The following is a 26,677-nucleotide window of genomic DNA, read 5'->3' as shown; positions in this document are numbered from 1 at the left end:
CCCCCCCAATCTTAATACCTCAATCTCCGCTCGCTGACGTTGGTGCTCTACTGCCAGTATGGCGGACTCCCCAGCCGGTTTCCCGGAGCCGAAAAGCTTGGAGAACGCCCAAGCTCGCTATTCTTGGAAGAGACCCGGGCCCGTGTCGTTATCGGATGGAAGCAAACTGTCTTCGCCAATTCCTTCGCCTTCCTTACCCGTGACGGAAACAGACACCCAGCACCTGACGGAGGAACAAGATCAGGTGAATTATTTACAATCCCTGCAGCACACAGGAGAAACCATACCCAAGAATCAGAGCAAATCACGTGCAGGACAAACCAGCGGTCATTCGGAGGACGAGACCACATCAGGGAATACTGTTTTCGGGGACAAACCTGCCTCGTTGATGCCTCGAAAGATAAATGAGGCGACTGAGTCACCGCAGACTCCCGGGAGTAGGAAGCCTCAACCGCCATTGTCAGCCGCGAGTCGCCGTCCAAGCGTCCAGTTCACTCGAGACCCTCAGGAGGTTGATCCCCTCACCGAGCTGCCCCATTCTAGACCCCCCTCAATCAAGGGAGATGATACAGATCTGGGCTTGAGAGGGAAACAGTCCATACTCACCAAGTTGAAGTCATTCGCCGCATCGCCCTCGTTCGCATCACACTCTCGCTCAGCCAGTGGCGCAACGCTGAGTGATTTTAGGACCACCAACAATGACTTGGCAACCCCTGGCTCGGAGCGGGGAGAGTTTCGCTTTCCGAACACCTTGGAAGAAGAGGGCAGTGATATTGATGCCGATGCGGAAGAGAGCGCAGGAGAGGGTCGTGTTAGCCAGCCGAAAAAGAAGAAGAAACAACACAGACGTAAGAGAGACGATTCAGTACCGCAAACGCAGCCAAGTACACCGAAGACTACTACTCGCCCATCGTTCCACCTGCCCAGCTCATTTGCGCCCTTTGAAAATTATCGGTCCAACTTCTTCCCGCGACGGGGAAGCACTGGGAACTTTATACCCCAACAACGAGAAGGCGTTTCGGAGGATGAAGGTCGCGATCGCTTGAACAGGGATACGGCATGGAGGCGGAGAAGTGTCTGGCTCGCGAATGCCCGGGGATTTACCTATGGCGGACGTCAGCTGGATACCCCAACGAACCCCGACGAGAGAAGACCGAGCAATCTCAGAAGACTGACCGGGTTGGCTGGTCCATCCGACAACATCGAAGGGCCGGCACCACCATGGCGGCGTCACCGGACTGACCGGGCCTCTAGTTTGAGTGCCCAGAAATGGCGCCAGATCAAAGCTGGACTCAAATTGATCGGCCAGAGACGCAAGGTGGATAGCACGGTTGATCATGCGAAATCAGCAGAGCTTCTAGCCGAGTTAACGTCTGGTGTGCCGGCCGCCCTCATTCTAGCTAGCATGTTCCAAAGGGACGAGCACGGTAGCAAGCGCATTCCGATTTTGCTCGAACAACTCAAGGTGCGCGTAACCGATAGTAAGATCGACTCCCACTCCGGTGACCGCCATCTGGTTTTCCGTATTGAGCTCGAGTACGGAAGTGGGATGACACGCATGAAGTGGATAATTCACCGAACCCTGAGGGACTTTGCGAATATCCATCTGAAGTACAAGCTTCACTTCGGAACGCAGAAGTACATCCAATTGCGGAACACCGAGGGCGGACATAACCTACCGCGCTTTCCTCGCAGTGCGTTTCCTTATCTTCGAGGAGTTCGCGGCTTGGAAAGTGACATGGAAGATGATGAGGAGGATGGTGGGTATGAGACCGCAGCGGAGGCAACAAGCGGGAATGAAAGAGGCGGCAAGAAGCAGCACCAGCAAGCACAGCGGCGTCCATCTGGTGGTATGTCTCGGAGACAATCGAGTGCCACAATCCCTGACGGAGAGAATGCCGCAGGCGCGTCTGGACCGGTGGAAGCCGGAATGGTTAATAAGAGAGAGAGTTACCCAGAGAGACAGCGAAAGAAGCTAGAATCCTACCTTCAAAAGCTGATCCGGTTTCTCATCTTCAAGCCAGATAGTAACCGCCTTTGCAAATTCCTCGAGCTATCGGCACTAGGTGTCCGCCTTGCGGCCGAAGGGAGTTACCATGGCAAAGAAGGTTATCTCGTCATCCAATCGTCCAAAGGTCTTGATTTCCGGAGAGCTCTGACTCCAGGCATGGTGAAAAAACGCCACTCACCAAAATGGTTTCTTGTAAGACACAGCTACGTTGTATGCGTCGATTCGCCGGAAGAGATGAACATATACGATGTGTTCTTGGTCGACCCCTTCTTCAAGCTCCAGACACAGAAGGTTAGTTTGCGCAATCAAAAGGCAAAGGATTTCGCCAAATCTGCGACGGAATCAGCTCGCCACCCGCAGCATCACACGCTAAGGCTCGAGAACTCGGAGCGAAAGCTCAGACTGCTGGCCAGGAATGAGCGGCAACTCCATCAATTCGAGGACTCAATACGGTTCATGGTCAATAACACCCCCTGGGCGAGGCCGAATCGATTTGATAGTTTTGCTCCCGTACGACAGAAGTGCTTCGCGCAATGGTTGGTAGACGCGCGTGACCACATGTGGGTCGTTTCTCGAGCGATCAACCAGGCAAAAGATGTCATTTACATCCATGACTGGTGGCTCAGTCCTGAGCTCTACATGCGACGCCCCGCTGCCATTAGCCAGAAATGGCGCTTAGATCGTCTGTTGCAGCGCAAGGCGCGTGAAGGCGTGAAGATCTTCGTGATCATGTACCGTAACATCAACTCTGCCATCCCCATCGATTCAGAGTATTCCAAATTCTCTCTTCTCGACCTGCATCCGAATGTATTTGTCCAACGGTCACCCAATCAGTTTCGGCAGAATACTTTCTTCTGGGCGCATCATGAAAAGCTATGCATTATCGATCACACCCTGGCCTTCGTTGGGGGTATCGATCTGTGCTTCGGAAGATGGGACACACCTCAACATCTTTTGACGGACGATAAGCCAACCGGCTTCGAGACACGGGATGGACCAAAAGACGCGGATCATTGCCAGCTCTGGCCCGGCAAGGACTACTCGAACCCTCGCATACAAGATTTCTACGATCTAGACAAGCCCTACGAGGAAATGTATGATCGGAATGTTATCCCCAGGATGCCTTGGCATGATATCTCGATGCATGTAGTGGGCCAACCAGCTCGGGATCTCACGCGTCATTTTGTCCAAAGATGGAATTACATCTTGCGTCAGCGAAAGCCAACTCGTCCGACGCCATTCTTGCTTCCACCCCCCGACTTCGACGCAGCAGACCTGGAAGCTCTTGGTCTTGATGGAACTTGCGAAGTCCAAATCTTGCGTTCTAGTAGCATGTGGTCGACCGGTACACCGGACATAACGGAGCACAGCATTATGAACGCTTATGTCAAATTGATTGAAGAATCAGACCATTTCGTTTACATCGAGAATCAATTTTTCATCAGCACATGTGAGATCGACGGCCGGAAAATTGAAAATCTGATCGGTGATGCACTGGTAGAGCGCATCACCCGGGCTGCAAAGAACAAGGAAGCTTGGCGTGCTGTGATTGTCATTCCCTTGATGCCAGGGTTTCAGAACACGGTAGACAGTGAGGGTGGGACTAGCGTCCGTCTGATCATGATGTGTCAATATCGCAGTATCTGTCGTGGAGAGACGTCTATATTCGGGCGATTACGGGCCTTGGGAATAGAACCCGAGGACTACATTCAATTCTTCAGCCTCCGGTCATGGGGTAAAATCGGTCCGCAGAAGCAGCTCGTCACTGAACAGCTATACATCCATGCCAAATGCATGGTCGTCGATGACCGAGCGGCTATCATTGGATCCGCCAACATCAACGAACGGTCGATGCTCGGATCTCGCGACTCAGAAGTTGCGGCAGTCGTCCGCGACACGGACATGATATGGTCTAGCATGAACGGCCGTCCCTACCTCGTGGGGCGTTTTCCTCATACCCTTCGCATGCGCCTCATGAGAGAGCACCTTGGTATTGATGTGGATGAGCTAATGGAACACTCTATGGCGACTGAGGAAGAGCTACGAAGGATTCAGATTGCGGAAGAGGGCTCCAAACCACCCGAGAGCAATGAGGCGCCTGACTCCGAGTCTTTGATGCTGGAGAAGAAAGACGAGAGAGACATGATTGAGCGCCGTCACCGTATTCAAGACGAGTTTCTCTCTCGGTCGGAGGACATGCACAGTTTCAACCATGACGTAGATTGGGAGCAGGGTAACAACCCTAATCTCAAATCGAACAGAAAGCTCACTGCGGATCCGAGAGTAACCGCCAACCCAGAACACAAGAAAGATGTGGATGGTCTAGGGCCAGATCATCTGAGAGCAGCCTTAGAAACGGGCCTGGTGAATGGTCGCGACTCTGAAATCTTGCGGGACAAAGCCGAGGTTCTGATTTCGCCCCTTGCATCGGAGGGCAAAGGCACGTTGCAGCAACCTAAACGTCCTTCACAACGTACTCTGCGGCATGCAGACCCTCATAGCAACAGTGATGCCGGTCAGGCACAGTCTGGTCTAGCCGCGCACGGAAATGAATGCCCACAGGTTGTTGAAGGAATGTCAAATATACGGCACCCAGCACTGGCCTCAGAACATGAGACAGAAAGCAGCAACAGCGGCGGCCTCGCAGCTTTACGGGACATCGGTGATAATGCCAAGTCTTATTTGTCCGCTCCGGAAGTGAAGCATATTTTCATAGACAAAGACTGCATGAGGGACCCTATACTTGATCTGTTTTACCTGGACACCTGGTCTGCCGTTGCCGAAAAGAATACGAAAGTCTTTCGTAGTGTTTTTCGCTGCATGCCGGATAGCGAAGTGAAATCCTGGAAGGAATACAAGGAATATGCTGCGTATGGAGATCGTTTCGCTGACATGCAGAGTCAACAAGGAGCAAAAGCTTTCCAGCCTTCGAATCAGCGACAAACTGGGCCTCCCGGCACGGCAGCTGGGTTCGCTGGAGCAGCTGCCGGGATCAAGCATAGTCTAGCGACACATGGCCAGGGTACAGAGGCGCAGAAGGCCGACCAGAAAGAGCAAACCAACATCGAAAAAGCAGACCATCGTGATAGTGGGCCAGTGCAGTCTACGAACGAGCAACAGCCTGATGTGACGCATCAAGAAGGACTGTTGCCCATCGATGAGAAGTCTGCTATGAAAGCAGCAGATGGCTTAGCATCCCGACGGATGCAGAATGGACGGGTCGAGGATAGCGGCTCGTCCGGGGACGATATCGAGAAACAGCGGTCAGAGCCCCTTGTCATAGGTTATTCTGAGGCATTAAATAGGAATGCCACCGGCCAATCTCGACGGCGGAGACGAAGAGCAACAACGCTTGGATCGAAGCGTGACTTCCATGCGGATGAGGTGATGGACAAACAGCGAGCGGAGGACTTGTTGAACCAGGTCCAGGGGCATCTCATTCTCTGGCCTTATGACTGGTTGGTACTCCACGGTTCCGAAAAGCGGTTATCTCTCGCCTTTGCTGACTTTCGACTCTGTAGGCTGGAGAAAGAGGAACAAGGTGGTAATTGGCTTTACACATTAGACCAAATTTCTCCACTGGAAATCTAGTGAGTCCTCTTTTGTTCCTAAATCAAGGCACTGGACAGCCAGCCTCTAACCTCCAAACAGCAACTAGCATGTTCCTAAGCGCCTCCTACTGCTCCCATGTGTGTTCCCACAGGCTTGCCTTGGCCTTCGACGATCCCGCCCATCCGCCATCATGCGGCATTTCCTGGATATGTTCTCCCCCTCAGAAACCATCTATGCCCCCTTTCATTCCAAATGGATCATTTCATCTCGTAGCATCCATTTTATGCATAGCAGGCGTGCTTTTTATTATAGCAGAGTCTTCTCTGTGCCCACAGTATAATATGGTGTTCTGTACTAGTTGGCGAGCATGAGGATGTACTCAGAGTTGCTGATATATACACGGGCAACAAGGAAGGTTAGCAGGATTCTTGTCAATCAAGACTCAGTAGATACCACTGCAATGCAAACAAGCCGTAGAAGGCATATGAGCAACATCATAGGCTACATCTTGGGGCTCCCGAAGTTTCTGCCTAGTTCTTGCCTAGCTGTGAGGGCTTTGCGCATGTTCTCAGTCTTGAAAAATGGTCTATCCATACGAAGGACCGAGCCCAGAAGACTCGTCTCCGGAGAAATATGTACCGGCAGCGGCCATTCGTCAAGGCCCATACGGAGCTGCTCGTATGCGTTCCTCAACGTTAACTGAACGTACCGCGTGTGTAGACAAGACTGACCCAGGTCGAACATATAGTTCGTAGGATCTTGGACACATAGTCGTTGTGCAAAAGCAAAATTGCCCCTTTTCCGAGCAGTGTTTCTTGAATGTACAAGAGCTAGCTGGCCACGGAGGTGAGCGGGCATCTCGGCGGTATTGGCATATTCTTGACAGGCTTTTTTCAGAGTAGCCGAGTCAAACAGACTAGGAGGGTCGGCAGCGACCCCGGTCTTTTTAAGGTCGACTTCCATTCCAAACATTCGCAAAAATGCAAGAAGTTTCAAACCCAGATCATCGGGCCTGGAAAAACGGCCATGGCTCATCTTCAAGAAGGCTACAACGAGCACGAGGAGCGCTTCAGAAGTGATGCCTCCAGCCTCAGAACCGTACATGACCTGGGTTTGCAAGATAACGCGAATTGTAGGAAACAGATATCGGAGGGACGGGTACTCAGCCTGATAATCCTTAATATACTCGAGCATAGAGGGCATTCTCTCTCTCGCACAAAAGCTCACCCGAAGACGTGTTGCACAGTGGCGTGTCATGAGCAAGTTCCGTTGGCCGGCAGCGGTTTCCTCCGAGGTCCTGCTCAGTATCTCACAAAGGGACGGATGAGCTCGAAGTGCCCGCTCAACCCTGAGCAACAAACGCTGGTGTCCACTGACGCGGGTAGAGCTCCGTGAACCTCGTCGAGGTGCGTGGTCAGGAAGACGCAAAAAAAGAGCTATAGCGGATGAAGTGGTGCCGAGTCCAACGGACCGTAGCCCTATAAGTTGGGGCGGATGGGGCACAACCCCTTCAAGCACGCGGGAAACTTCTGCGATAATCTGCTGGCATTGTTCTTCTTCAACGGCAGTGGGTGCCAAATAGTCTCCTAAGGCACGAACCTCGGCATCAAGCTGTGAGAGACCGTCATTGAAGGTCCGCTCTGCCATCAAATGCTTTAACCACGGAAACTCTGATGGACGGGCTGTGTACAAATCCTGCAGAGGATTTCTGATATGAGCAGAGAAAGCTGCCGTGATGGCTTCAGCACGGGGTGGCGATTGTGTTAACAATTCCGCGTGGACGGGAGGTTGCTCCGACTGAATGATGTGCTGGGATCCGATCTCGACTTCACTCGGGACCTTAAGAGGTCGACTTGAGGCGGTTCTAACTTTATGTGGTTTTTGGGCGGTCTTAACCTTAGAAGGTCGACTTGGGGCGGGGGCCTGAGGAGATCGCCGCATGTCAACCTCAACAATGCGAATGATACTGGCACGATTGGATCGGCGGTGCGCAACGAGGGTTTTTTCCAGGCTTTCCGTGATGATCGTACCGTTGTTGCTGCTCGCTGCTGTCGCGCTCGTGGAAATCTGACTGTCTGTATATTTTTTGGCCTTTTGGTTTCTCTTTCTTGGTCTTCGTGTATCATGTCTAATCTCCCATGACTGATTTACAATGCTACCGTCGTCGGGTTTCTCGTTCGCGAAGATGCTGTTGTTGCAAGCAGTCCGATGCAAATGTCGACAGGGGATCGTCAAAGGGGAGGTGTACCCACGCACAAAGTTGCGTGAGAGAAGACATTTTGATTGTATATTTATTGCCATGGTCAAGCACCAGCAAGCCCTGTCAATGGCGGAAAGGGCTTGTGGATACAATGGGGTGGGTTTGAAAGCAATCGCAAACACGATTGATTACTGTGTAGTGGTTTAGCCGCCGGTCTTTCACTACGGGATTCACCTGATAGTCACCTGACAGAGCGTATAATTGACGGAACAAAGTGTAGTTAACTAACTTAAAGTGTATAGCTGACTAAGGAAAACCCTCAGCGCTCGCCCTAGAACACTTAAGGCCTTCAGGTTCACATGTCACCACACCCGTGCCAGATCAGGTAAGGGACCTTTGTCCGTCACCGAACCACATGAAATGATGTTCTCTCACCATCATCATCATCATCATCATCATCATCAGTACTTTGTATCCTTACCAGTGGAGTCGAAAGCACCGACTGATTCTCAGTACGGAGTACGCAAACCTGGTTGGCCTACCAGGGTAGGTCAGAAAAATCGCAGCCATGCAATCCATGGAAGACGACTGGGATCGATCGTCGGGTTCCTACACCGGACACGAGACCTTGCACTGCATGCCCGACCATTCTCGATGTGCATCAACAATAGACTCATTCAGGGACAAGGAACATGAGACAACAACGGCCATGGTACCTAATTCTCCCGACAAGTGACACTTGTTGGGTCAGACTTCTAGTGTCGCTGTCCGTGGGTTGGGATCTGGCACCTGCGCTGTCTGGCATCGATCTCTTCGAGACTTCGCCCCAACCAGACCTACCAATTTACCCTCACGTCTACCTGCAGCTTCGGATCATGACGTAGGGGGTGGAAGATTGCTAAGTTCTACTTATAACTTGTAGCAGTGGGCACTGGGCAGTCTAGAAAGTGGGGTGTCGCTCTCTGTCTCGAGTCTCCTCATGTGTTTCTCTCCCGACCAACCATCCTGGCAGGGGGAACCTTCTGTGCGTCGGGCCAATTTCCCGCCCACGATGTCTCGCATGTCTCGAATGCATCACCAGTCCCTCATTCCTTGAACCGGTTTCTCCCCCATCTCTGAACTTTTTGCTTTTCTCTCTCTCTCTCTCTCTCTCTCTCTCTCAAGAGTCTTACTCGTGCTCTCTCTTCTCTTCTCCGTCCTGTTCTTCTCCCCTTTATTCCCCACCCGTTATATGATTCCTTTCCTTTTCCAGTTGCCAGCCCCGCGGAGCCTGGAACCTTTTCGACCCATTCATTCCATGCCTCCTATCCTTCCCTCCGTCTCTTTCCCCTTCTCCGTCTTTCTACCTCACTCGTGCAGGAAGGATTGGAGGTTAGAACCCGGCGGCAGCAAACCTCCTTCCGATGGTCACCGGGCCAGCTGATTGCTTGCTGGCTTTGCTTGCACACTTCCACGCTTGCACTCGAACTGGAGGGAACTGATAGATCTATTTTTATGTTCCTACTTTAGTTGCCTCTTTCTCGGATTGGATTCTGGATAGTTTAGTAATTTGCTTGTAGCCATAAACCGCGGGAAATGTGTTGAATGATGGGTATAAGAATAAGACTTTCATCACCTTGTTTGGCCATAGAGTCAGTCTATTATCACTTTATCATCATCATCATCATTATTCATCGGGCAAGCAGTGGGGTAGGGGAAAGATCCCGATACGTAACCCCCGCGCGCTTCACCGCCTCAGGCTCCGAACCCTCTTTGCCGGTCCTTCTAAAAGTGAACTCTGCTTCCCTTCATAAGTTCTTCCTCCTGTTCTTTTACTTCCACGTCAGTCTTTCTCTTTCTTGAGAATTTGATTAGATTGTTGTCGGTCGCTCATATTACCTGTTGCTCTCGTCTTCCCATCCTGCTTCATGGCCTAATTCGCAGCTTTACCGTCGGTCCCCTCTCCCCACCCATCATTACTACTTCTAGCTTATCTCTCACTCAATCGCCGCCACTCTTTCTTTTACCCCCCTCAATTCCCTTCTCCCAGGTAACTCGACCCCTCTTCCTCACAGAACTTAACGGTTCGCTGTCCGCTTGTTTGGTCTCTTTGTTTGGTCTCTTTTTTAGTCTCTTCATTCTTTTTTTTTTTCCGGTCTGTTTTCAACGCATTGGGGAGAAACCGGTAGTTTCATTCCCCGAAATCGCATTGGGCGAGTACTGATTTGGGAGATTCTTCCAGCATTGTCTCCCATCCTTGTCCGCTTCCGTCATGGCCCCCGAACAACGGGCTTGCACCAACCTGCCCGATGGCCAGCCCAATCCGGGTCCCATCGGGTCTGGTCTAAGTGTTCTGGGCGAGGATGCTTTCCTACAAGCTTCCAATGCCACGCCAGACCTGGCAGATGAACCCAAACAGCCGGTCGTCTCTGATGGCCCTTCTTACTTCTCCGATATCGCGGCCAATCCAACAGCCGCCACTCCCTCCAGCGTCGCCTCCCCTTCCACGCCTGCCCAGGCGGCTAAAGATGCGAAATCAGGACGTGAACTACTGCGTCGGTTAAGCCTAGTAGGCACACCCACGTTGTCAGACATGGATCCACGCGAGCAATACCCGGGCTTGCGCCTTACCGGCCGAATCATCAGCGCTGCCTTCTGCGTTCCGTACAAACTCTACTTGCGATCCGGTTCGGATTGGGTATGACTGTCCTCCAACTACCTGCGTGTCTTCCTCCGATGAGAGCTGTTAGCCCCCTCAGGAACCAGGCTGACTTGGTTCTAGGAACTGAAACCCCGCCCCGGAACATCTGCCCTCTTCGACTCCTTGGCCTATCTCGGCTCTCCAGAATCAAAATGGTCTCACACCCTCGTGGGTTGGACGGGTGAGGTAGAGCCAGCACAAGAGACGGCTTTGCCTCTGCAGGTCCCCATCAACACTAGCGCCAAGTTACCCACCACCGTGAATGGATCCGCCATTCCTCTGAACAAAGCAGCGGCTCCAGTGCCGGTCGATGTTAACCAAAGACCGCCAAGTCATCCTCTCCTGGAAGGACTTCAAGTAGGCCAATCTGATCGAGATCGACTTGAAAGGCAAATGAGTTCCAGTCGCTACGGCAAAATTGCCCCAGTCTGGCTATCGGCTGAGTCGGATGCCCCTGAGGATACCATCCTCTTGGAAGACCAGGGACGTTGGAGACGTTACGCTGAAAGGGAGTTATATCCCCTGCTTCATTACAAACAGCATGGTCCCACGGATGGAAGATCCGAGCGCACGTGGTGGGCCGACTATGTCCGAATGAACCGACTCTTCGCGGATCGTATCGTGGAGGAATACAAGGAGGGTGACATTGTTTGGATTCACGACTACCATCTCTTCCTTTTACCGAGCATGTTACGGCAACGTATCCCCAACGTCTACATCGGGTTCTTCTTGCACGCACCGTTTCCTAGCAGCGAGTTCATGCGCTGTCTCGCCAAGCGGAAGGAGGTGCTCACTGGGGTCCTTGGTGCGAACATGATCGGGTTCCAAACCTTCTCCTATTCCCGCCACTTCTCATCCTGCTGCACCCGTGTTTTGGGCTTCGACTCCAACTCAGCCGGAGTCGATGCATATGGCGCTCATGTAGCTGTTGATGTGTTTCCTATCGGCATCGATACAAGTGCTATCCAACGAGCAGCTTTTGAATCTGCTGAGATCGAACAGGCGGTCTTGGGGATTCGCAAGCTGTACGCCGGTAAGAAGATTATTGTTGGTCGTGATCGGCTGGACAGTGTCCGTGGCGTCGCGCAGAAGCTGCAGTCCTTCGAAGTATTCCTTGAGAAGTACCCGGAATGGCGTGATAAGGTGGTCTTGATCCAAGTGACAAGTCCCACTAGCGTCGACGAGCAAAAGGAGGAGAACAAGATCGCTAGCCAGATTTCCAATCTTGTCTCCACCATCAATGGACGATTTGGATCTCTGAGCTTTTCACCCGTCAAATACTACCCGCAATACCTCTCCCCGCACGAGTATTTTGCACTGCTGCGGGTGGCTGACGTGGGCCTGATTACGACGGTTCGAGATGGGATGAACACGACGAGTTTAGAGTATATCATCTGTCAACAGAACAACAATGGTCCGTTGATTCTTTCTGAGTTTTCGGGTACAGCGGGAACACTCTCCAATGCTATTCACATTAATCCGTGGGACACGGTGGGGGTTGCGGGTGCCATCAATAAAGCTCTATGCATGTCTCCCGAAGAGAAATTGACACAACAGCAGAAACTCTACAAGCATGTCACTGCCAACACAGTTTCAGCCTGGTCTAAGCAGTTCCTCACTCGTTTGCTCACCAATCTGTCTTCCTTCGATCAGTCGGTCGCAACACCAGCTCTGGATAGAGTCAAACTCTTGAAGCAGTACCGCAGAGCTCGTAAGAGGTTGTTCATGTTTGATTATGATGGAACCCTCACTCCAATCGTGAAGGATCCTCAGGCAGCCATTCCATCAGACCGTGTTCTTCGCACTCTCAAGACCCTGGCTGCAGACCCAAGGAATGCCGTATGGATTATCAGTGGCCGCGATCAAGCTTTCCTGGATGAATGGATGGGCCATATTCCTGAGTTGGGACTAAGTGCCGAGCATGGATGTTTCATTAGGAAGCCTCACTCCGATGACTGGGAAAACCTGGCCGAGCGAAGCAATATGGGCTGGCAGAAGGAGGTGATGGAAACATTCCAGCACTTTACTGAACGGACTCAGGGCTCTTTCATCGAAAGAAAGCGGGTCGCTCTCACATGGCATTACCGGCGCGCCGATCCCGAATACGGCGCATTTCAAGCCCGAGAGTGCCGAAAAGCACTCGAAGAGACAGTGGCCAAGCGTTGGGAAGTTGAAGTCATGTCGGGTAAGGCAAATTTGGAGGTGCGGCCGACTTTCGTGAACAAGGGTTTCATTGCCACCCGCTTGGTCAACGAGTATGGAAATGAGCCGGGAGATGCACCTGAGTTCATCTTCTGTTCAGGCGATGACTTTACAGATGAGGGTACGACTCTTTCCCCTTTGCCATGCTTGTCAATTTATGCTCGAGGACTGACTGTACATTCTGTTTCCAGACATGTTCCGTGCTCTGCAGGGATTCGACTTGCCCCAAGACCATGTTTATTCGGTCACTGTTGGGGCAAGCTCGAAGCAAACAGCCGCCAGCTGGCATCTCCTCGAGCCAGCGGATGTGATTGAAACGATTTCGATGCTGAACAACAGCTCTTGCTCCCAAGAGTATTAAGTTGCTCGACGCTCCTCGCACGGCCGGGACGCCCCCTATTCTCTTTCCGTTTTCCTAGACTTTAGCTTCGCGTTCATGCCTATTATATATCTTATGTTTCGTCCCGGGCGTAGAGGCGGGGTAGCGATGATGGCTGATTTGTTAGAGTTCAAGACGAACGAGGGAAGATGCGCTCGTCGGGCATCGGAATGAACATCGGAGAAAGAGAGGGAGAGAGAGGAAGAGAGAGGAAGGACGATCGTCCCTTGTTCGCTCCTGAGCTCGATAGCCATTGTTACTATCTTCCCTCTGGACTGCTTGATAGATGGTCAAAGTGAAGTTGATACGCTACCTTGCAAGTTCGTGATGTCCAAAAGAGCATAGTGCACTTGAAAGATACATAGAGAGGAGTTTTGTCGGCTCTTGTGCCCCAATGAACATTGAGTGCCTTACAGTATACAGAATACAGACTACGTACTGACAAACCCTTACTAGTCTACCCTAGATAGCCGAGGAATTACTGCTGGTGTTTCGAGTCGGACTTCTGTGCGAAGCAGATCTTAGAGTGTTTTCTCCACAGTCTGGGGGAGTTCGGCCTATACTCCGCACTGAACTGTTTCCCCCACCTCCAACAACTGTGCTCTGTTTTTTCTTCCCCTTTCCTTCTTCTGTCTGTTTTCTCCCTGGCATCATTCTCACTTTATCTACCTTTATGGATTCTAACTTGTGCTCTCTCCGTTAGCGTCTCGATCATGGTCAGCATCCCTTCCATTCAATTCTGATGCACCACTCGTAGCTGTCCGAGACTGAAACAGGTTATTCCAGTGGCACAGGACAGCTATGAAAACAATTTCACCACTATCTTGCAACGCTGAGTCAAGTTGTCTAGCGCACACAAACAGCGAGAAGGGTTCCCCGGAGGAAGCCCCAGATTGTCAATACCCGAATTCATCTGCTCTCCAGAGAGGTCAGCTCGAAAACGACGAGGAGGCCATTGACGATGAACGACCCACGGGGCTGTTCAGAGCTCCAACAAATGTTAGCTATGTCGGTGCCTTGGCTACTAGAAGTTTGAACCCTGTTCGGACGAGAGAATCAGGTAGGGACTTGGGTCCTCCTCCGGACGGTGGCTTCAAGGCATGGTCCCAAGTGGCCCTAGCCCATTTTGTTATCTTTAACACCTGGGGCTATATCAACAGTTTCGGCGTTTTTCAAGACTACTATACCCAGAGCTTGGGGCGGCCGCCCTCGGATATTTCTTGGGTTGGCAGCATTCAGATCTTTCTCCTGTTCTTCATTGGAACCTTTTCTGGACGTGCCACCGACGCCGGGTATTTCAAGACCATCCTGGCAATCGGGGCGGTACTCGAGCTGTTCTGCATCTTCATGACTTCCCTGTGCACCCAGTATTGGCAGCTGTTCCTTGCCCAGGGCATTGGTCAGGGAATTGGCTGCGGGCTCATGTTTTGCCCCACTATTGCTCTAATTCCAACGTACTTCACCAAGAATCGAGCCATCGCAATCGGTATCACAGCCTCTGGATCGGCCACAGGAGGGCTGGTCTTCCCCGCAGTGGTCATGCGGCTTTTGCCTCAGATCGGATACGGATGGACGATGCGAACGCTAGGCTTCATCTCGCTAGCCACTTTGATACCCTGCTTGATTTTCCTCCAGCAGAGGCTGCCGCCTCGCCACAGTGGACCACTGATCGAATGGGCCGCTTTTCGGGAGACTTCATATGCCCTCTTTGCTCTGGGAATGTTTCTGAATTTCTGGGGCCTCTATGTGGGATTCTTCTATATTAGCAGCTTTGCGCGAGATATCATCGGCGTTTCCGAGTCCACATCGATCGATGTACTTTTGGTCATGAACGGGGTAGGCTTAACGGGTCGCCTGATCCCCAATCTGCTGGCGGACCAGTATACAGGTCCGCTGAACATGTTGATTCCTTTCAGTCTGGTAACCGGGGTGGTGGCGTACTGCTGGACGGCCGTAAGGAGTTACGATGGCCTGTACGTCTTCAGCGCATTCTATGGACTTGCAGCGGCCGGCATTCAATCCCTGTTTCCCGCCACTCTGAGTACGTTGACCACCGACTTGAAGAAAACAGGAGTGCGAATGGGGATGGTGCTGAGTGTGGTGGCAGTTGCCGCCCTCATTGGCACCCCCATCGCGGGAGCACTGGTGGACCGAGATGGCGGGCAGTATCTGTCTGCGCAGATGTTCATGGGCAGTGCCATTCTGGCGGGCACGCTGACTTTAGTTGCAGCGCGCACAAGTAAACTAGGTCTGTCCTGGCAACGTGCGTGAGACTGGAATTGGTTGATAGCAGGAGAAAAAATCATTTATCAATTGGTTGAATAGTTGACTAATCATTGAATTAGACAGTCATAGAACTAATTCTCAATCTCATAATTATCCCGCATACAAGGTTGTTCCTTGTATGTAAGGCAGTAGAGGTAGGAAAGTAGTTAGTTAGTTAGTTAGTCACACATAGTCCGTACTTGATAAGTATTCGTAGTAACTCGTAACTAACTCAACTAAATTAATCTAGGTTAAATAACAAACTAGCGATCAAGCAATCAATGGCGCGCGAAATTACTAACAAGTCCAGAGGCCGATCTCTATCTTTCTCTGGGGAAGTACTCGTAGATAAGAATACTATGTCTACTAGGAGGTAGTAGTAATAGTAGTAAGAGTAGCAAGTAGTACTCCGTACTCCTGGGTAAGTTATACTACTAAGAAGTACCTTAACTGTTGACTTACCCCACCACTTCTTTTCCGGGAAGGCAGCGGCGTGACTGTGGTGGACCATAGACTGACAGACTTTCCTCCAGAGGAAGAGCTTATTGTTGCTGCTGCCAGTCTTGTACCTAACCTTCGTTCATTACCTACATTTAATCGAATTGCTTTCCCTCTCCTTGTCCTTCCACTCACGCACACTCGCACTCTCTCCCCCTGTTCCCCCCTTCCCTCGGAGCACAGAAACTCCCCTTTCTTCTCCTCTCTTTCTCCTTCCTTCTCCCGCCCTCCCTCATCATGGCACCCCGCGGTCGCGGAAAGTTTTCCAAGCCTTCGCGAGGAGGTACGTGTAAAAGCCAACACCAAGCCTGAAGTCAACGAAACAGGCTCCCCTTACCGGACTCCCCGCAAGAGAAGGATATTGGCTGGGACTAATCAGGTGCAATCTTTCTGCCCGCACTCCCAACAGGTGGAAAGCATTTCAGTCGCGATGTTCACCCGGTCGACAAAGATGGAAATTCTGTCGGTCTCTGGAGGGTACGTATGCCTTTTGTCTTTTCAGCAATCCTCCCATCTCTCATATCCTCTGTCCCACTAATTCGGGGAACCACACCGCAGGATCCCGAGGACAACAACCTCTCTTCCCCCGAGGAAGAAGAATCCTCAGAATCAGGCTCTGATGGATCTTCCGACAACAATGACAATGAATCGTCCCACAGTGCCAGACCTGGTCCTTCTTCTATACCCGCGGCGAGCAGCAGCAATACCATGGAAATGACTCGTGAGGAGCGGCGTGCGGCCGCGAAGGCGAAGAAACAAGCTGCCCAGGCTCGCCGGATGCAAAGCGCCGCTCAACCGGGCGACCTGCCCCCCTCCGAGTCGGAGGGATCAGGCAACGATAGTGACGATGACGATGATGACCTACCGGCCAACCCCAACCACACGGCCAAATCACGCTCCCAGCTCAGCGGCAACCAGGAAGATGTGCAGAAGCCCAACGGTGATCTGTCCCAGCTGTCACGACGAGAACGCGAGGCGATCGAGGCCCAACAGGCACGACAACGCTATCTGAAGCTTCACGCCGAGGGGAAGACAGAGGAAGCCCGTTCCGACCTGGCTCGCTTGGCGGTTATCCGCGAGCAGCGTGAGGCTGATCGGCTGCGCAAGGAAGCCGAGAAGGAGGAGAAGATCGAGTTGGCGAAGCAACGCGCCGCTGAACGAGAGGCCAAATTGCAGGCTGCGAAGGGTGGGAAGAAGGCTGCACCAAAGAAGAAATGAATATCACCGAGCCGACATTCCGGACTTCGCTTGGATCCTCTTTACTCGCTTCGGTCGCCTTGGCGCGTATCAAATATAATTCTATACAGGTTTTGGAATGATGATTGGCTTTCATATGCCTTAAATCTTCTTTCAAGTTCTTGCTAATACCCCCTAACTACATCCATAATCTAGGTAAGTAGACCCGTTATACAACGACGAGTCGTACTGCATAGTATCAGGATGGACATACTCCTCCAGCTAGTGGTCACAGTTCATGGAGGACGGACTATAATATTAAACAGGGCTCTTGATCCACCAGAACCCGGTTTGTCCTCTTTAGATTAAACAAATGGGAAAGACACTAAGTTAGGCCAACGGACAATGACTGACCTTAGTAGTTGCAGCACCAACACAAGATCACATATACGCCACCGCTGAGCAGAAAATCATAAAGGCTTGCTGAAATTGTAGACATGATGAAGAAAAGAGGCATGGGCTGGAGCAGAACAGACACAATTCAGCCCGAGCCGCTCGAGCACCAGGCAATAACTATGCACCCCAGACCAAGCCCTCCACACTCCAGCCTTGCATGACCAGACTCCATCCTGCAATCAGGCAAATAAGCCACATGATCGCGAATGCCAAAATAGGGAGCAAAAGCAGCTCGGTGTTATGCAAGAATGGGAGTGCATTGTATCCCAAGAACGTGATGTAGGTATAATATGTCAATGCGGACAGGTAAAGCGTGTTGCCGAGGAAAATAGCTAAGAAATTGCTTGGACTGCGGGTGAGCAGTGGTAGAAGAAGAAACTGCACTACATATAGATGCAGATACAGAGGGAAGAATGCCCGGTTTGCTACCTAATATTTGCGAAACTCAGTTTCCTACTCGGGGGCGGAGGGGTTCTGCTCCCTGGGAGCAGTTGGATAGACTCACATCAAAGCAATAGCCAAACTCCAATTGTTCCTTCTCGCCGGGCTGTGTGAACAGGCCCTGGGCTGCGCCGCGCCGCCGTCCGCGACTACCTCGAAACCCTGTCAGCGAAGCCGCAGCGCCATCAGGTCCAAATAGCCGGGGAATGATGAAATATCCTATCGAGGAGACCAGAAGCGAGGATCCAATGAAATGGATGAAGATGAAGATAAGAGACAGCCGCACAATGGATCCGAATGATGGCGCATAGGCGAGACCCCAGGCGAGCGCCGTGAGAAGGAGGAAGAAGGAAAGCAGATAAGTGAAAGATGGGTCGGGGCGATGCCAAGTATTTTTCGTTTCTGGATGTTGATCAGTTCCTCACCACGGCTGCCCCAGCTCAAATGTGAATTGCGCATGGTTCAGGCAACCTACGTTTCTTTGAGTCGGGCAGGCAGTCAGTAAAGGGCCAACAGTTTCCTCAGTCCGGGATCAGGAATAACGCACATGATAATATATCGACTTGAAAACTTTCTTGGGCGCAATCAACAGAGATGCCATCTCCCATATTGCCATCTCGAAATCCATCTGCGGGAATTTGAATAGCCTGGAACATAACAGAGGGTCGTCGTCAGTCACAGCCCGAGACTTAACAGTGATCGTCGGAAAAGCTCGATTTTGGCACGGGGCCTTGTACCGAACGACTTCAGAGCGAATTGCTAGGCCTACCGTTTGAAGAAGCGAGGCAACCGTATACTCGATCTGCGACTGGCGGGCGCAGTACCGCCAAAGTTCGATGGACTAGCATGTTGGCGGGGAACGGATATGTGAGGATTCATCTTTCAGGAGCGGGTGAAGAAGCTCCGAGTCGCAAGACAAGCGGCCTTAGAGAGGAGCCAAAATCATGTAAATTTAGCGAGGGACAAGCACGGGGAAGTAATCAAGTCAGCCACGGTGACTGTAAACACAGACAACAACAAAACGATGATGAGGAGATCGAAGAAGAGAAGAAGGCGGAGACCCCTTCGAAACAACGCATGGGGCGGGCGGCGATGTTATGTCATCAGCGGTCTTGCCCCGGAGGAACTTGAACCCGTTCCTTCCCTTCTCTCTGCTACTGCATTGTTGTACTATCTATCTATCTATCTATCTATCTACTTCATAGGTATAGACTATCAGGCTAGAAAATCCGGTCCATTCCAGTTCTCTCGACAGTCCTTGTCTACTCGAAGAAGAGAACGATGAAATGGCCACTTTACCACGTGAAAGCCTTACTGCATCTGCATCCATAAGCAGCCAGCCGTATGCATTCAACAGCGACGTCCTATCTGGACAGGCTTGGCCCTTGAAGGGGGAAATTCTGGGTGGGAGGAAGACCTGACAGGTCTCCTCTCACAGACAGCTCAACGGGTACGGGTCGAACCATCCCCAAGTGATTGGATCTACACTTTTTCTCTCGATAGAGTCATGGCTGGGAAAAGAGAACGAGAAACGGTAAGGTGTCAGTCGAGCGGAGATGTATCACATACCGAGTTCCTGGAAATGAAGATCTCAGCCCAGGGAGGATCTCGATGACAGTACTTTCGACTGCATCTATGGTTCTGGGACAACGAATTAGGATGGATCCGATGAAGAATATTCTCAAATACAGACAGTACTTTCTAGTTATCTAGTGACTTATTTCAGGGCTACCTTGCCGAAATATCTGATAGTATACCTAGAACATTTTGTACTGTGCTGACCACCGTACTGAGCTAACCCGTGCGTACTGTCTGTTTTGTCACCCACCAGTCAGATTGTATGTACCAGGAAGGCCCATTTAGTAGGTAAGGTCAGGTATCAGGGCCCACTTTCCTCCTCAGGTCTCGTATCTAGCCTGTTTCCAGCCTGTATCATCATTTCATTCATACTACAAGAAAGACTCGGGAGACGATGTAAGGGTCTAAGAACGAATCAATAGAAATAGTGACTTACTGGAGCTGACTGATAGCTATGGTATAGCTATTCAAGTAGTTAACTAGGTTTTTATAGTTCTTTATACTCATGACCTTGACTCCCCGGTACTTACCATAAAACTGACCAGAACTACGGAGTACCTCATATGAATTGGTGCCTGGAAGCTGCAGCAGTTGGAAAAGTGGGGCCCCCCCGGGCCCCTGAACCATTGCCCATTGCCCGCTAGAGGGTCTTTAGACCCAACACTAGCCCCGACCATTACTCAACCATAGTCTATTCAATCAATCTTTTATTCAATCAATCATTCATTCATTCATTCATTCACTTTAGGTTAATTCTTCCTCTTCCTCTTCCTCTTCCTCCTTACAAAATTTCCATCCTTCGCAGTCATTGTTATTGATGATAACTATCATTCGCAAATGAACGAGCATGTTGTCATCATTTTTTCTCCCTTGTCAACTCCAATTTCCGGTGTTTGCTTGAGAGGCTTGCCCATGCATTAACTTGCATGCTCAGTACCTATCATCCTTCCTCCTGCAAGTTTCGGATTTGTCCCCCCTTCCAGCGCTATCGATCCTCGTGGCCAGTTCGCTTTCCTCCACTCTATTCCCCCTCCCCACCAACCACTACCACACCCATCACCTCATGAAGGTTTGCGGTGGTGCCTGTCTTGAGTTTTGACAGACTTTCCATACCCCTTGGTTCGTCTTTAATCGTCTCTTTCCCGAACCATAGCCTGTCATCCAGTCTTCTCCCCCCCCAATATCCTCCTATTGTTTTTCGCATTCCCTTTTCAATGAAAGCTAACACTAACTGGCCCTTCTTTCCGTTTCTCAAGAGAAGGATAGGAGGCTCGATATAGCTCGGGGTTTAGCTACCAAACCACTTCCGCGCCCACCGCCGCCCGAAATCGCAGTCCTGCGACCCCCTTACATACCCCCAATTCACACTCTCTCCACCCCTCACGCGATGATCAATCGCTGATATATTTCGACCTATTTTGTGCTTCAATTGCGAACATCTCTATATCGCTTATCTTACATTCGCAAACATTCGCAAATTGGGTTCCGGGCACCTTCCTGAAATTGGAAGAAGGACCAGGGCTTCTCAGCCCGTCAAGGCGAACGGTGACGCCCGATCATTTCCTACCAACCAATTGCTCTAGACCCGGGATTGTGTGTTGCTACCGCGACTGGGCGCAGATCCTGCTCTTTCTCTTATACTGTCTTCTCGTTTTTCTTCCTCTCTACGTTCTCTTCAGGCCCCGTCACTCGCTTCGCATTCATGCCACGAACTCCGACCATTCTCGGAAATCTTTAGGGAACAGAGTCACTCGATTAAGTAGTCGCACAATGCCTCCGCAGCACGCAAGCAGTTCTCCCCCTCAAACGCCGTCGTTTGAACCAGGCAACCACAGAGCCGCGAAAAGGGGAACTCACCCACGACCTTCCGTACGGGAAACTTTTCTGGACGACTTTAATCCGGCCGATAACGCCAACGACAGCAATGAATCGGGGGATGAGCGCGACCCACATGACCTGTCTCTATCGCCGAAACATGCGGCCCGCACCTCAATTGTGGATAACATGCTTCTGTCGCTGGACCAGTTTGCCTCGGGCTCTTTGTTGGACGACTACCGGTTATTCAACTCAGTTTTTGAGACGGATCTGTGTGGCAATGGTTCGCCGGAATCAATAACTCAGCGCCGGTATCGAGGCCACACTTTCTCTTCCTCCGTATCCTCGGAGGTAGAATGCACATACGACGAGAGCACTGGCCGCTATGCAACACAGCCGGCCAGAAGTCGTCGGAGCAATAGCAGCTCGAACTACCATGCCAGTTTGCGAAGATACGGCAGCACTCGCAGTCGGGAAGGGACCGGCTCTCGCGGCCAACTGTACGACTACAGGGCCAGTTCGAACTTTGCAGCCCCGGCGAATGTTCGGGCTTCTCGGAATGGAAACCGAGGTAGTTCCTCGCCTCCCACGGATTTAGCTTCTTCTCTGCAGCAGGGACGAATGGATGGGGCCGGCGAGAGACGCTCGGTAAGCTTGGACTACGGCACAAGACAGCCATTCATCTCGTTTCCGGATCTTGTCTTTAAGCTGGACTCGTCATATGGGGAGAGCTTTGATGCAGCACCGACTCCGAGTATCCCCGGTGGGCCAAGTAAATCCCACTCATCTTCTCAGGCTGAATATTCAGGCCCCCTCCAACCCCAACAATCACGGACGACACCCGTGGCATCACGCCGAAACAGCGTAAAGTCCCCGCGGTCGGACAACGACCGAAAGGCCCGACCGGCGAACCTTGGCACAACGACGATTCGAGGCCATCATTCAGATCTGGGCAACCTCGGGGAGAGCGGACTGGAACTTCCGCCGACGATCCCTGCATCGCTCGACCCGCCGGCGCCGAGCCCAACCATTTCCTTCAACAAGCCGATCTTCCCCGCGCCACCCGACCCCGCTCCAGCAGCCAAGGAACGGCCAGGGTTCTTCCGGCGTGTGTTTGGCTCCTCCAGGGTGTCGACCGCTACTTCAAGCGAGTACAACCCACCCGACCACGTTTTTGCCCCAGAAAACGACTACAAGGATTCGAGTGGATTTGGGATGAATGCCAGGAGCTGGAGGCAGCCGTTAAAGAATAGTGCACCAGGATTCAACACGCACCGCGAAGGAGGAACGCATCAGGTGGTTACCAAGAAATCTTCCTTTTTTCGTCGGCGCAAGAAATCTGTTGCTGAAAGTGCTCCTCCCCCCATTTTCTATCCTCCGGAGCTCAGCGGCCATCACCGAGTACTGGAACCGGCCAAACCAGAGGCTATCCCGGTGAGCAGCGTACGGAAAGGAATGAACCCTCCTTTCGCTACAGGCCCCGGCAGTAGACCCTTGGACTTGCGCCCAGCAGCGGAGACGTTCGAGGCCCAAAACCAGGGAGGTTCGCCGACGCAAGATCAGAGGGGAAGCTTAGTCACAGCAACACCGGGTGCCCCGAAAGCTAAATACAGCCTTTACCCTTCAGTTCCGCCGAGCAGCGCTCCGGAGACTTCATTTTTAGGTGCCAGCAGCAGTGGGGATGATGAGTCAACCATTAAATTGGGCAGCTTGGATACCAGTCATCCTGCTAATCAGCGACAAGAAGAGGATCACCCAGCGCGCGGAAACGGCGTGGACTCGAATAGTAACGACGTAGATAATGGTTCTGGTGCTAGTGCTCTTCAAACAAAGCTGAAACCTCAGGAGATACCAGTCTCCTCGCTCTCACCCGTGGTTGAGAGCTTCTCGCAGCCAGGTGTCGCCCCTGATCATAATCTCGATGATACGCCTCATCAGCTTTTCCCAACATCGGACGAAGCCCACGAATCTTCCCCATCGGACGTGCGCAAGGCTTATGATATGGGAGGCAATATGTCTGCAGCTGCCGGTGGTCTGAATGGGTCTCCGCGGGCTTCTTTGTCGGAAGGTTCGAACTACCATACGGCTTCCGAAGCTCCCACCGCATCGTCGACGGAACCAAAGCTCATGGGAACCCCCCGAGATCAGCCCGATTCCTCGGATGGCCCCCCTGGCGACGAACCAACCGACTCCGACCGGGAGCAAGCGAGGATGTTGTTCGAAAGTCAGGAACAAGTGGTTGGGAACGAGCCTGCCGCTGCCTGGCTTGGTGATCCCGATCGTGCTCCGATCCGCAAAGCATACATGGAACTCTTCGACTGGTCCAATCTCAATATATTGGCAGCTCTGCGAAGCCTTTGTACTCGGCTAGTGCTGAAAGGTGAAACCCAGCAAGTGGACAGGGTTTTGGATGCCTTTTCCACGAGGTGGTGTGCGTGTAACCCTCGCCACAGCTTCAAAGCTGCAGGTATGAATAGCATCACTTCGCCAGTGAGCAAGATGGTTATACTAATGGTGTCATTGTAGACGTTGTGCATACGATCTGTTACTCGCTCCTCCTGCTGAACACTGATCTACACCTGGCCGACATCGAGCAGAAGATGACCAAGACCCAGTTTGTTCGAAATACGATGCCGACAATTCATCGTGTGGCTGCCGAAGCCGCCCCTGATGGGTTTGCCAGCGGCAAATCGAGAGCCTCGATGCAAGACCCGATGTCACCCACTGACGATCGCGACCGGGGGTTTGCGGGCATGGATAAGGCAGCGAATGCACCGACAAAGTTGGTCAACCGACTTTCTCGTACCGATTTATCTGCGAAGATTGCGAATGATACTGACAACGAGATTGGCCCGCTTGTCAATACGCCTTTCATTGGATCGATGAGAGCATGGGAGCAACAAGTTGAGGCCGTCCTTCGGGATTTCTATTCCTCGATTCAGAAGCAGAAGCTCCCTCTCTATGGTGCTTCGGCAGAGAAAGAAGGGCCGCGATCTTCAGCCAACAACTTGCTTGGCCCCCATACCAGTGGACTCCGCCGAAGCCCCAGTACTGTGAGTAGAAGTGGTTCTGACATATATCCGCGTGGTCGCTCTGCCGATTCCCGCTATGGGACGGCACGGTGGTCATCTAAGCCTCGTTCGCGGGCGAGATTACATCCTCCGTCTGCCATGGGCTCCAGTCGAACCAGCTTGGACGACCAGGCGTCGCTCTGGAGTCCTTCCGCCTCCAGTACTTGGAGTAAGTACTCCTCAGGGAAGTTGACTTCCGCATCAGTCGATTCATTTGGGTCAGACTATCCGCGCGGAGACTATCAACAGTCGATCGGCTTCGCCAACGCCTTGAGTCAAGCTATTATCCGTGAGGACTCGGCCCATTCGATTGCAAGTTTTGAAGACGCCGAAAGGGATACCCCACTATTGGAGGATGAAACGTTACAACTTGCTGGTGCGCCATGGGCCAAGGAAGGCAGCTTGAAGCATAAACACCACTTAGACTCGGTTGACAAGAGGGCTAAGGATCGCAACTGGAACGAGTGCTTTGCTGTAATTCAGCAAGGATGGATGCGTCTTTTCTCCTTCAACGCCTCTGTGAAGGGCGCCCGGCAAAAACCTAAGCAACGTCAGCCCGGGGGTGTCGTGGTAGGAGGCGGCAACTGGACCGAAAACGCTGAAGAGATGTGGAAATTCCTCCTGCGTCAGACCATTGCCAGCGCGCTTCCACCACCCGGCTACTCCAAATCTCGGCCCCATGTTTGGGCTCTCAGCCTCCCAACCGGTGCTGTCCATCTTTTCCAAGTTGGGACGCCGGAGATTGTGCGCGAATTCGTATCCAGTGCCAATTATTGGAGCGCCAGGCTGTCCAAAGAGCCTTTGATTGGGGGAATCAGTAATATCGAGTACGGATGGAGCGATGCCGTCATTAACAGCGCTCTTATCACGACCGAGAGCAGTCGGACGCCACCGTCCTCATCTGGGGCTAGGCCCAGCATCCAAAGTTCGATCCGGAGCTCGATCGATCAGCAGGGCGTTCGACCTCGATTACCAGCAGATCGCGTCCATATCAGCGACTGGGCTCCTCCCCAGCAAAGCATGGTGGCATCGGCACTTCCTGAGACTGATCAACTGAAAGCTCTGCAGACGTACGTCAAGAATGTGGAAGATGAGCTGCAGCGGCACAATGAACTTCGGTCCGCCATGATCCTTGCTTTTTCGCCTCGTCATCCCAATGCTTCTAAAGCACTAGTCAACTGGGAGCGGAAATCATCCTACCTACTACGTGAAATCGTGAAATTTCGCACATATATTGATTCACTTTCAGGTGCCCTAGACCAGAAGAACCGGATTTATGCAGCCCGCGAAGAGACTCCCACAGAAGAGTGATCCGGCTTCCTGTTTTGTTTCTTGGACTCTCTGAGCTATAGTGTCATTCTGCTCCTGCTTGACGCAGACCCATTTTCTATTATACCCTCATTTCCTTTTAGTCGCCATGCATGTCATCCGGGTCACTCTGGGTGATGCTTCTGACGACCCCATCTGTGAGCGTGTCCCATGATAGCCATGTTTCCCTCGCTCTTAATCGCTCCTTTTGCCTTGGTTGCCTTTGTCTCCTTCAGCTTCTCGTATATGCTTTTTCTTTTTTTTTTTTTGGATTGGGACATGATGAGGCTTGTACTTGTCGAGAACATCGATTTTTCTTCTCTCATGATGCGGATCAATGCAGCTGCCTAGGTCTAAAGTCGGAGATCTACGCTTGGCTGTACATGTAAATACTAAAACAGAGTTTCCAATTCCCCAAGGGTGTGTGTAAGTGTCTTCGTAGATAGGGACTCGGCCCGGGAGAGATCCGGGAATAATAAAGCGTAACCGGACTTGGCAGCCTGAGGTGTAAACAATCCAAACAGTAAATACAACAACGCATCCATCCATCATCATTCATCCCGCCCGTGACCGACGACGACGACGCCGACGCCGCAGAATACAACCAAAAAAATTGCACTTCTTCCTACAGAGTACTTTCTGTTCCGGTCGGGCTATCTTCACTCCCTATGTATCTTACCATATGATTTCTTTTCTCCTTCCTTCTTGTCTCGCCCATTCAACGCAAACCCAGACCTACGAGTAAATCCACATGCGATCGAGTCCCACCTTTGATTCCTCCCCCAAGTCAAATCATCTCGAACCTTGCCATTGTGAATCCGAACATTATTTGTCCACCTACGCCTCGGTCCTCTACCTCACTAGCCGATTTCACGCTAAGACTGCCCGCCCAAGTGGGTAGTCCGACGAGGCCTAGAGTCTTGGACTACTCCTAGAAGAGACCGGCTCCGCTAGTCTTTTACGACTGTCGGGTTGATGTGGAGAAAAGAAACGCCCTGCCCTGACGTCCGTCACCATGTCAACCGAGCCCGCTCGATCACCACCT

The 26,677-nt window shown here is 51.8% G+C and overlaps 7 protein-coding genes across 7 annotated transcripts; 5 read left to right on the top strand and 2 right to left on the bottom strand.

Moving 5' to 3' along the window:
* Window positions 1-58: 58 nt before the first annotated feature.
* pld3 (phospholipase D) lies at window positions 59-5,602 on the top strand (the record flags this gene model as incomplete). Its single annotated transcript, XM_025692219.1, has 2 exons — window positions 59-5,469; window positions 5,533-5,602. The coding sequence occupies 2 exons, from the start codon at window positions 59-61 to the stop codon at window positions 5,600-5,602; spliced, it is 5,481 nt and encodes a 1,826-aa protein (XP_025546053.1).
* A 231-nt stretch (window positions 5,603-5,833) lies between these two features.
* BO97DRAFT_277627 (uncharacterized protein) lies at window positions 5,834-8,177 on the bottom strand. Its single transcript, XM_025691033.1, has 2 exons — window positions 8,009-8,177; window positions 5,834-7,954 (listed from the first exon to the last, which is right to left on the bottom strand). Exon 2 carries the CDS (start codon window positions 7,862-7,864, stop codon window positions 6,065-6,067), a length of 1,800 nt encoding a protein of 599 aa, XP_025546052.1. The 5' UTR covers window positions 7,865-7,954; window positions 8,009-8,177; the 3' UTR covers window positions 5,834-6,064.
* Window positions 8,178-9,556: 1,379 nt separating this feature from the next.
* On the top strand, window positions 9,557-13,454 carry orlA (putative alpha,alpha-trehalose-phosphate synthase subunit Tps2). Its single transcript, XM_025696054.1, has 4 exons — window positions 9,557-9,792; window positions 9,985-10,440; window positions 10,525-12,766; window positions 12,837-13,454. Exons 2-4 carry the CDS (start codon window positions 10,015-10,017, stop codon window positions 13,004-13,006), a joined length of 2,838 nt encoding a protein of 945 aa, XP_025546051.1. The 5' UTR covers window positions 9,557-9,792; window positions 9,985-10,014; the 3' UTR covers window positions 13,007-13,454.
* Window positions 13,455-13,548: 94 nt separating this feature from the next.
* Window positions 13,549-15,373, top strand: BO97DRAFT_277560 (putative MFS monocarboxylate transporter). The gene has a single exon (XM_025691032.1). It carries the CDS (start codon window positions 13,826-13,828, stop codon window positions 15,293-15,295), a length of 1,470 nt encoding a protein of 489 aa, XP_025546050.1. The 5' UTR covers window positions 13,549-13,825; the 3' UTR covers window positions 15,296-15,373.
* A 475-nt stretch (window positions 15,374-15,848) lies between these two features.
* On the top strand, window positions 15,849-17,095 carry BO97DRAFT_409379 (PDGFA associated 1 family protein). Its single transcript, XM_025696053.1, has 3 exons — window positions 15,849-16,070; window positions 16,197-16,264; window positions 16,346-17,095. Exons 1-3 carry the CDS (start codon window positions 16,025-16,027, stop codon window positions 17,003-17,005), a joined length of 774 nt encoding a protein of 257 aa, XP_025546049.1. The 5' UTR covers window positions 15,849-16,024; the 3' UTR covers window positions 17,006-17,095.
* A 29-nt stretch (window positions 17,096-17,124) lies between these two features.
* On the bottom strand, window positions 17,125-18,898 carry BO97DRAFT_474016 (unc-50 family protein). Its single transcript, XM_025700287.1, has 5 exons — window positions 18,630-18,898; window positions 18,408-18,507; window positions 18,376-18,379; window positions 17,925-18,262; window positions 17,125-17,848 (listed from the first exon to the last, which is right to left on the bottom strand). The coding sequence occupies exons 1-5, from the start codon at window positions 18,737-18,739 to the stop codon at window positions 17,537-17,539; spliced, it is 864 nt and encodes a 287-aa protein (XP_025546048.1). The 5' UTR covers window positions 18,740-18,898; the 3' UTR covers window positions 17,125-17,536.
* Window positions 18,899-21,062: 2,164 nt separating this feature from the next.
* Window positions 21,063-25,964, top strand: BO97DRAFT_447255 (Sec7 domain protein). The gene is made up of 2 exons (XM_025698753.1): window positions 21,063-23,720; window positions 23,780-25,964. Exons 1-2 carry the CDS (start codon window positions 21,209-21,211, stop codon window positions 25,633-25,635), a joined length of 4,368 nt encoding a protein of 1,455 aa, XP_025546047.1. The 5' UTR covers window positions 21,063-21,208; the 3' UTR covers window positions 25,636-25,964.
* The last annotated feature ends 713 nt before the right edge of the window (window positions 25,965-26,677 follow it).

Source organism: Aspergillus homomorphus (genome assembly GCF_003184865.1).
Source record: "Aspergillus homomorphus CBS 101889 unplaced genomic scaffold BO97scaffold_82, whole genome shotgun sequence".
Classification (NCBI taxonomy): domain Eukaryota; kingdom Fungi; phylum Ascomycota; class Eurotiomycetes; order Eurotiales; family Aspergillaceae; genus Aspergillus; species Aspergillus homomorphus.
The sequence above is the reverse complement of the archived record's forward strand: the minus strand, read 5'-3'. Positions and strand labels throughout refer to the sequence as shown.

What these genes read in the sequence shown, in the direction of transcription:
- BO97DRAFT_277627 (XM_025691033.1), bottom strand. Translation starts at nt 7,864, where the DNA reads ATGGCAATAAATATACAATCAAAATGTCTTCTCTCACGCAACTTTGTG.
- orlA (XM_025696054.1), top strand. Translation starts at nt 10,015, where the DNA reads ATGGCCCCCGAACAACGGGCTTGCACCAACCTGCCCGATGGCCAGCCC. An exon ending in TGCGATCCGGTTCGGATTGG is followed by an intron (nt 10,441 to 10,524) that starts GTATGACTGTCC and finishes ACTTGGTTCTAG; the next exon opens with GAACTGAAACCCCGCCCCGG. An exon ending in CGATGACTTTACAGATGAGG is followed by an intron (nt 12,767 to 12,836) that starts GTACGACTCTTT and finishes TTCTGTTTCCAG; the next exon opens with ACATGTTCCGTGCTCTGCAG.
- BO97DRAFT_277560 (XM_025691032.1), top strand. Translation starts at nt 13,826, where the DNA reads ATGAAAACAATTTCACCACTATCTTGCAACGCTGAGTCAAGTTGTCTA.
- BO97DRAFT_409379 (XM_025696053.1), top strand. Translation starts at nt 16,025, where the DNA reads ATGGCACCCCGCGGTCGCGGAAAGTTTTCCAAGCCTTCGCGAGGAG. An exon ending in TTCCAAGCCTTCGCGAGGAG is followed by an intron (nt 16,071 to 16,196) that starts GTACGTGTAAAA and finishes CACTCCCAACAG; the next exon opens with GTGGAAAGCATTTCAGTCGC. An exon ending in ATTCTGTCGGTCTCTGGAGG is followed by an intron (nt 16,265 to 16,345) that starts GTACGTATGCCT and finishes ACCACACCGCAG; the next exon opens with GATCCCGAGGACAACAACCT.
- BO97DRAFT_474016 (XM_025700287.1), bottom strand. Translation starts at nt 18,739, where the DNA reads ATGAATCCTCACATATCCGTTCCCCGCCAACATGCTAGTCCATCGAAC. An exon ending in TTGCCTCGCTTCTTCAAACG is followed by an intron (nt 18,508 to 18,629) that starts GTAGGCCTAGCA and finishes GTTATGTTCCAG; the next exon opens with GCTATTCAAATTCCCGCAGA. An exon ending in AGTTTGGCTATTGCTTTGAT is followed by an intron (nt 17,849 to 17,924) that starts GTGAGTCTATCC and finishes CGCAAATATTAG; the next exon opens with GTAGCAAACCGGGCATTCTT.
- BO97DRAFT_447255 (XM_025698753.1), top strand. Translation starts at nt 21,209, where the DNA reads ATGCCTCCGCAGCACGCAAGCAGTTCTCCCCCTCAAACGCCGTCGTTT. An exon ending in CCACAGCTTCAAAGCTGCAG is followed by an intron (nt 23,721 to 23,779) that starts GTATGAATAGCA and finishes GTGTCATTGTAG; the next exon opens with ACGTTGTGCATACGATCTGT.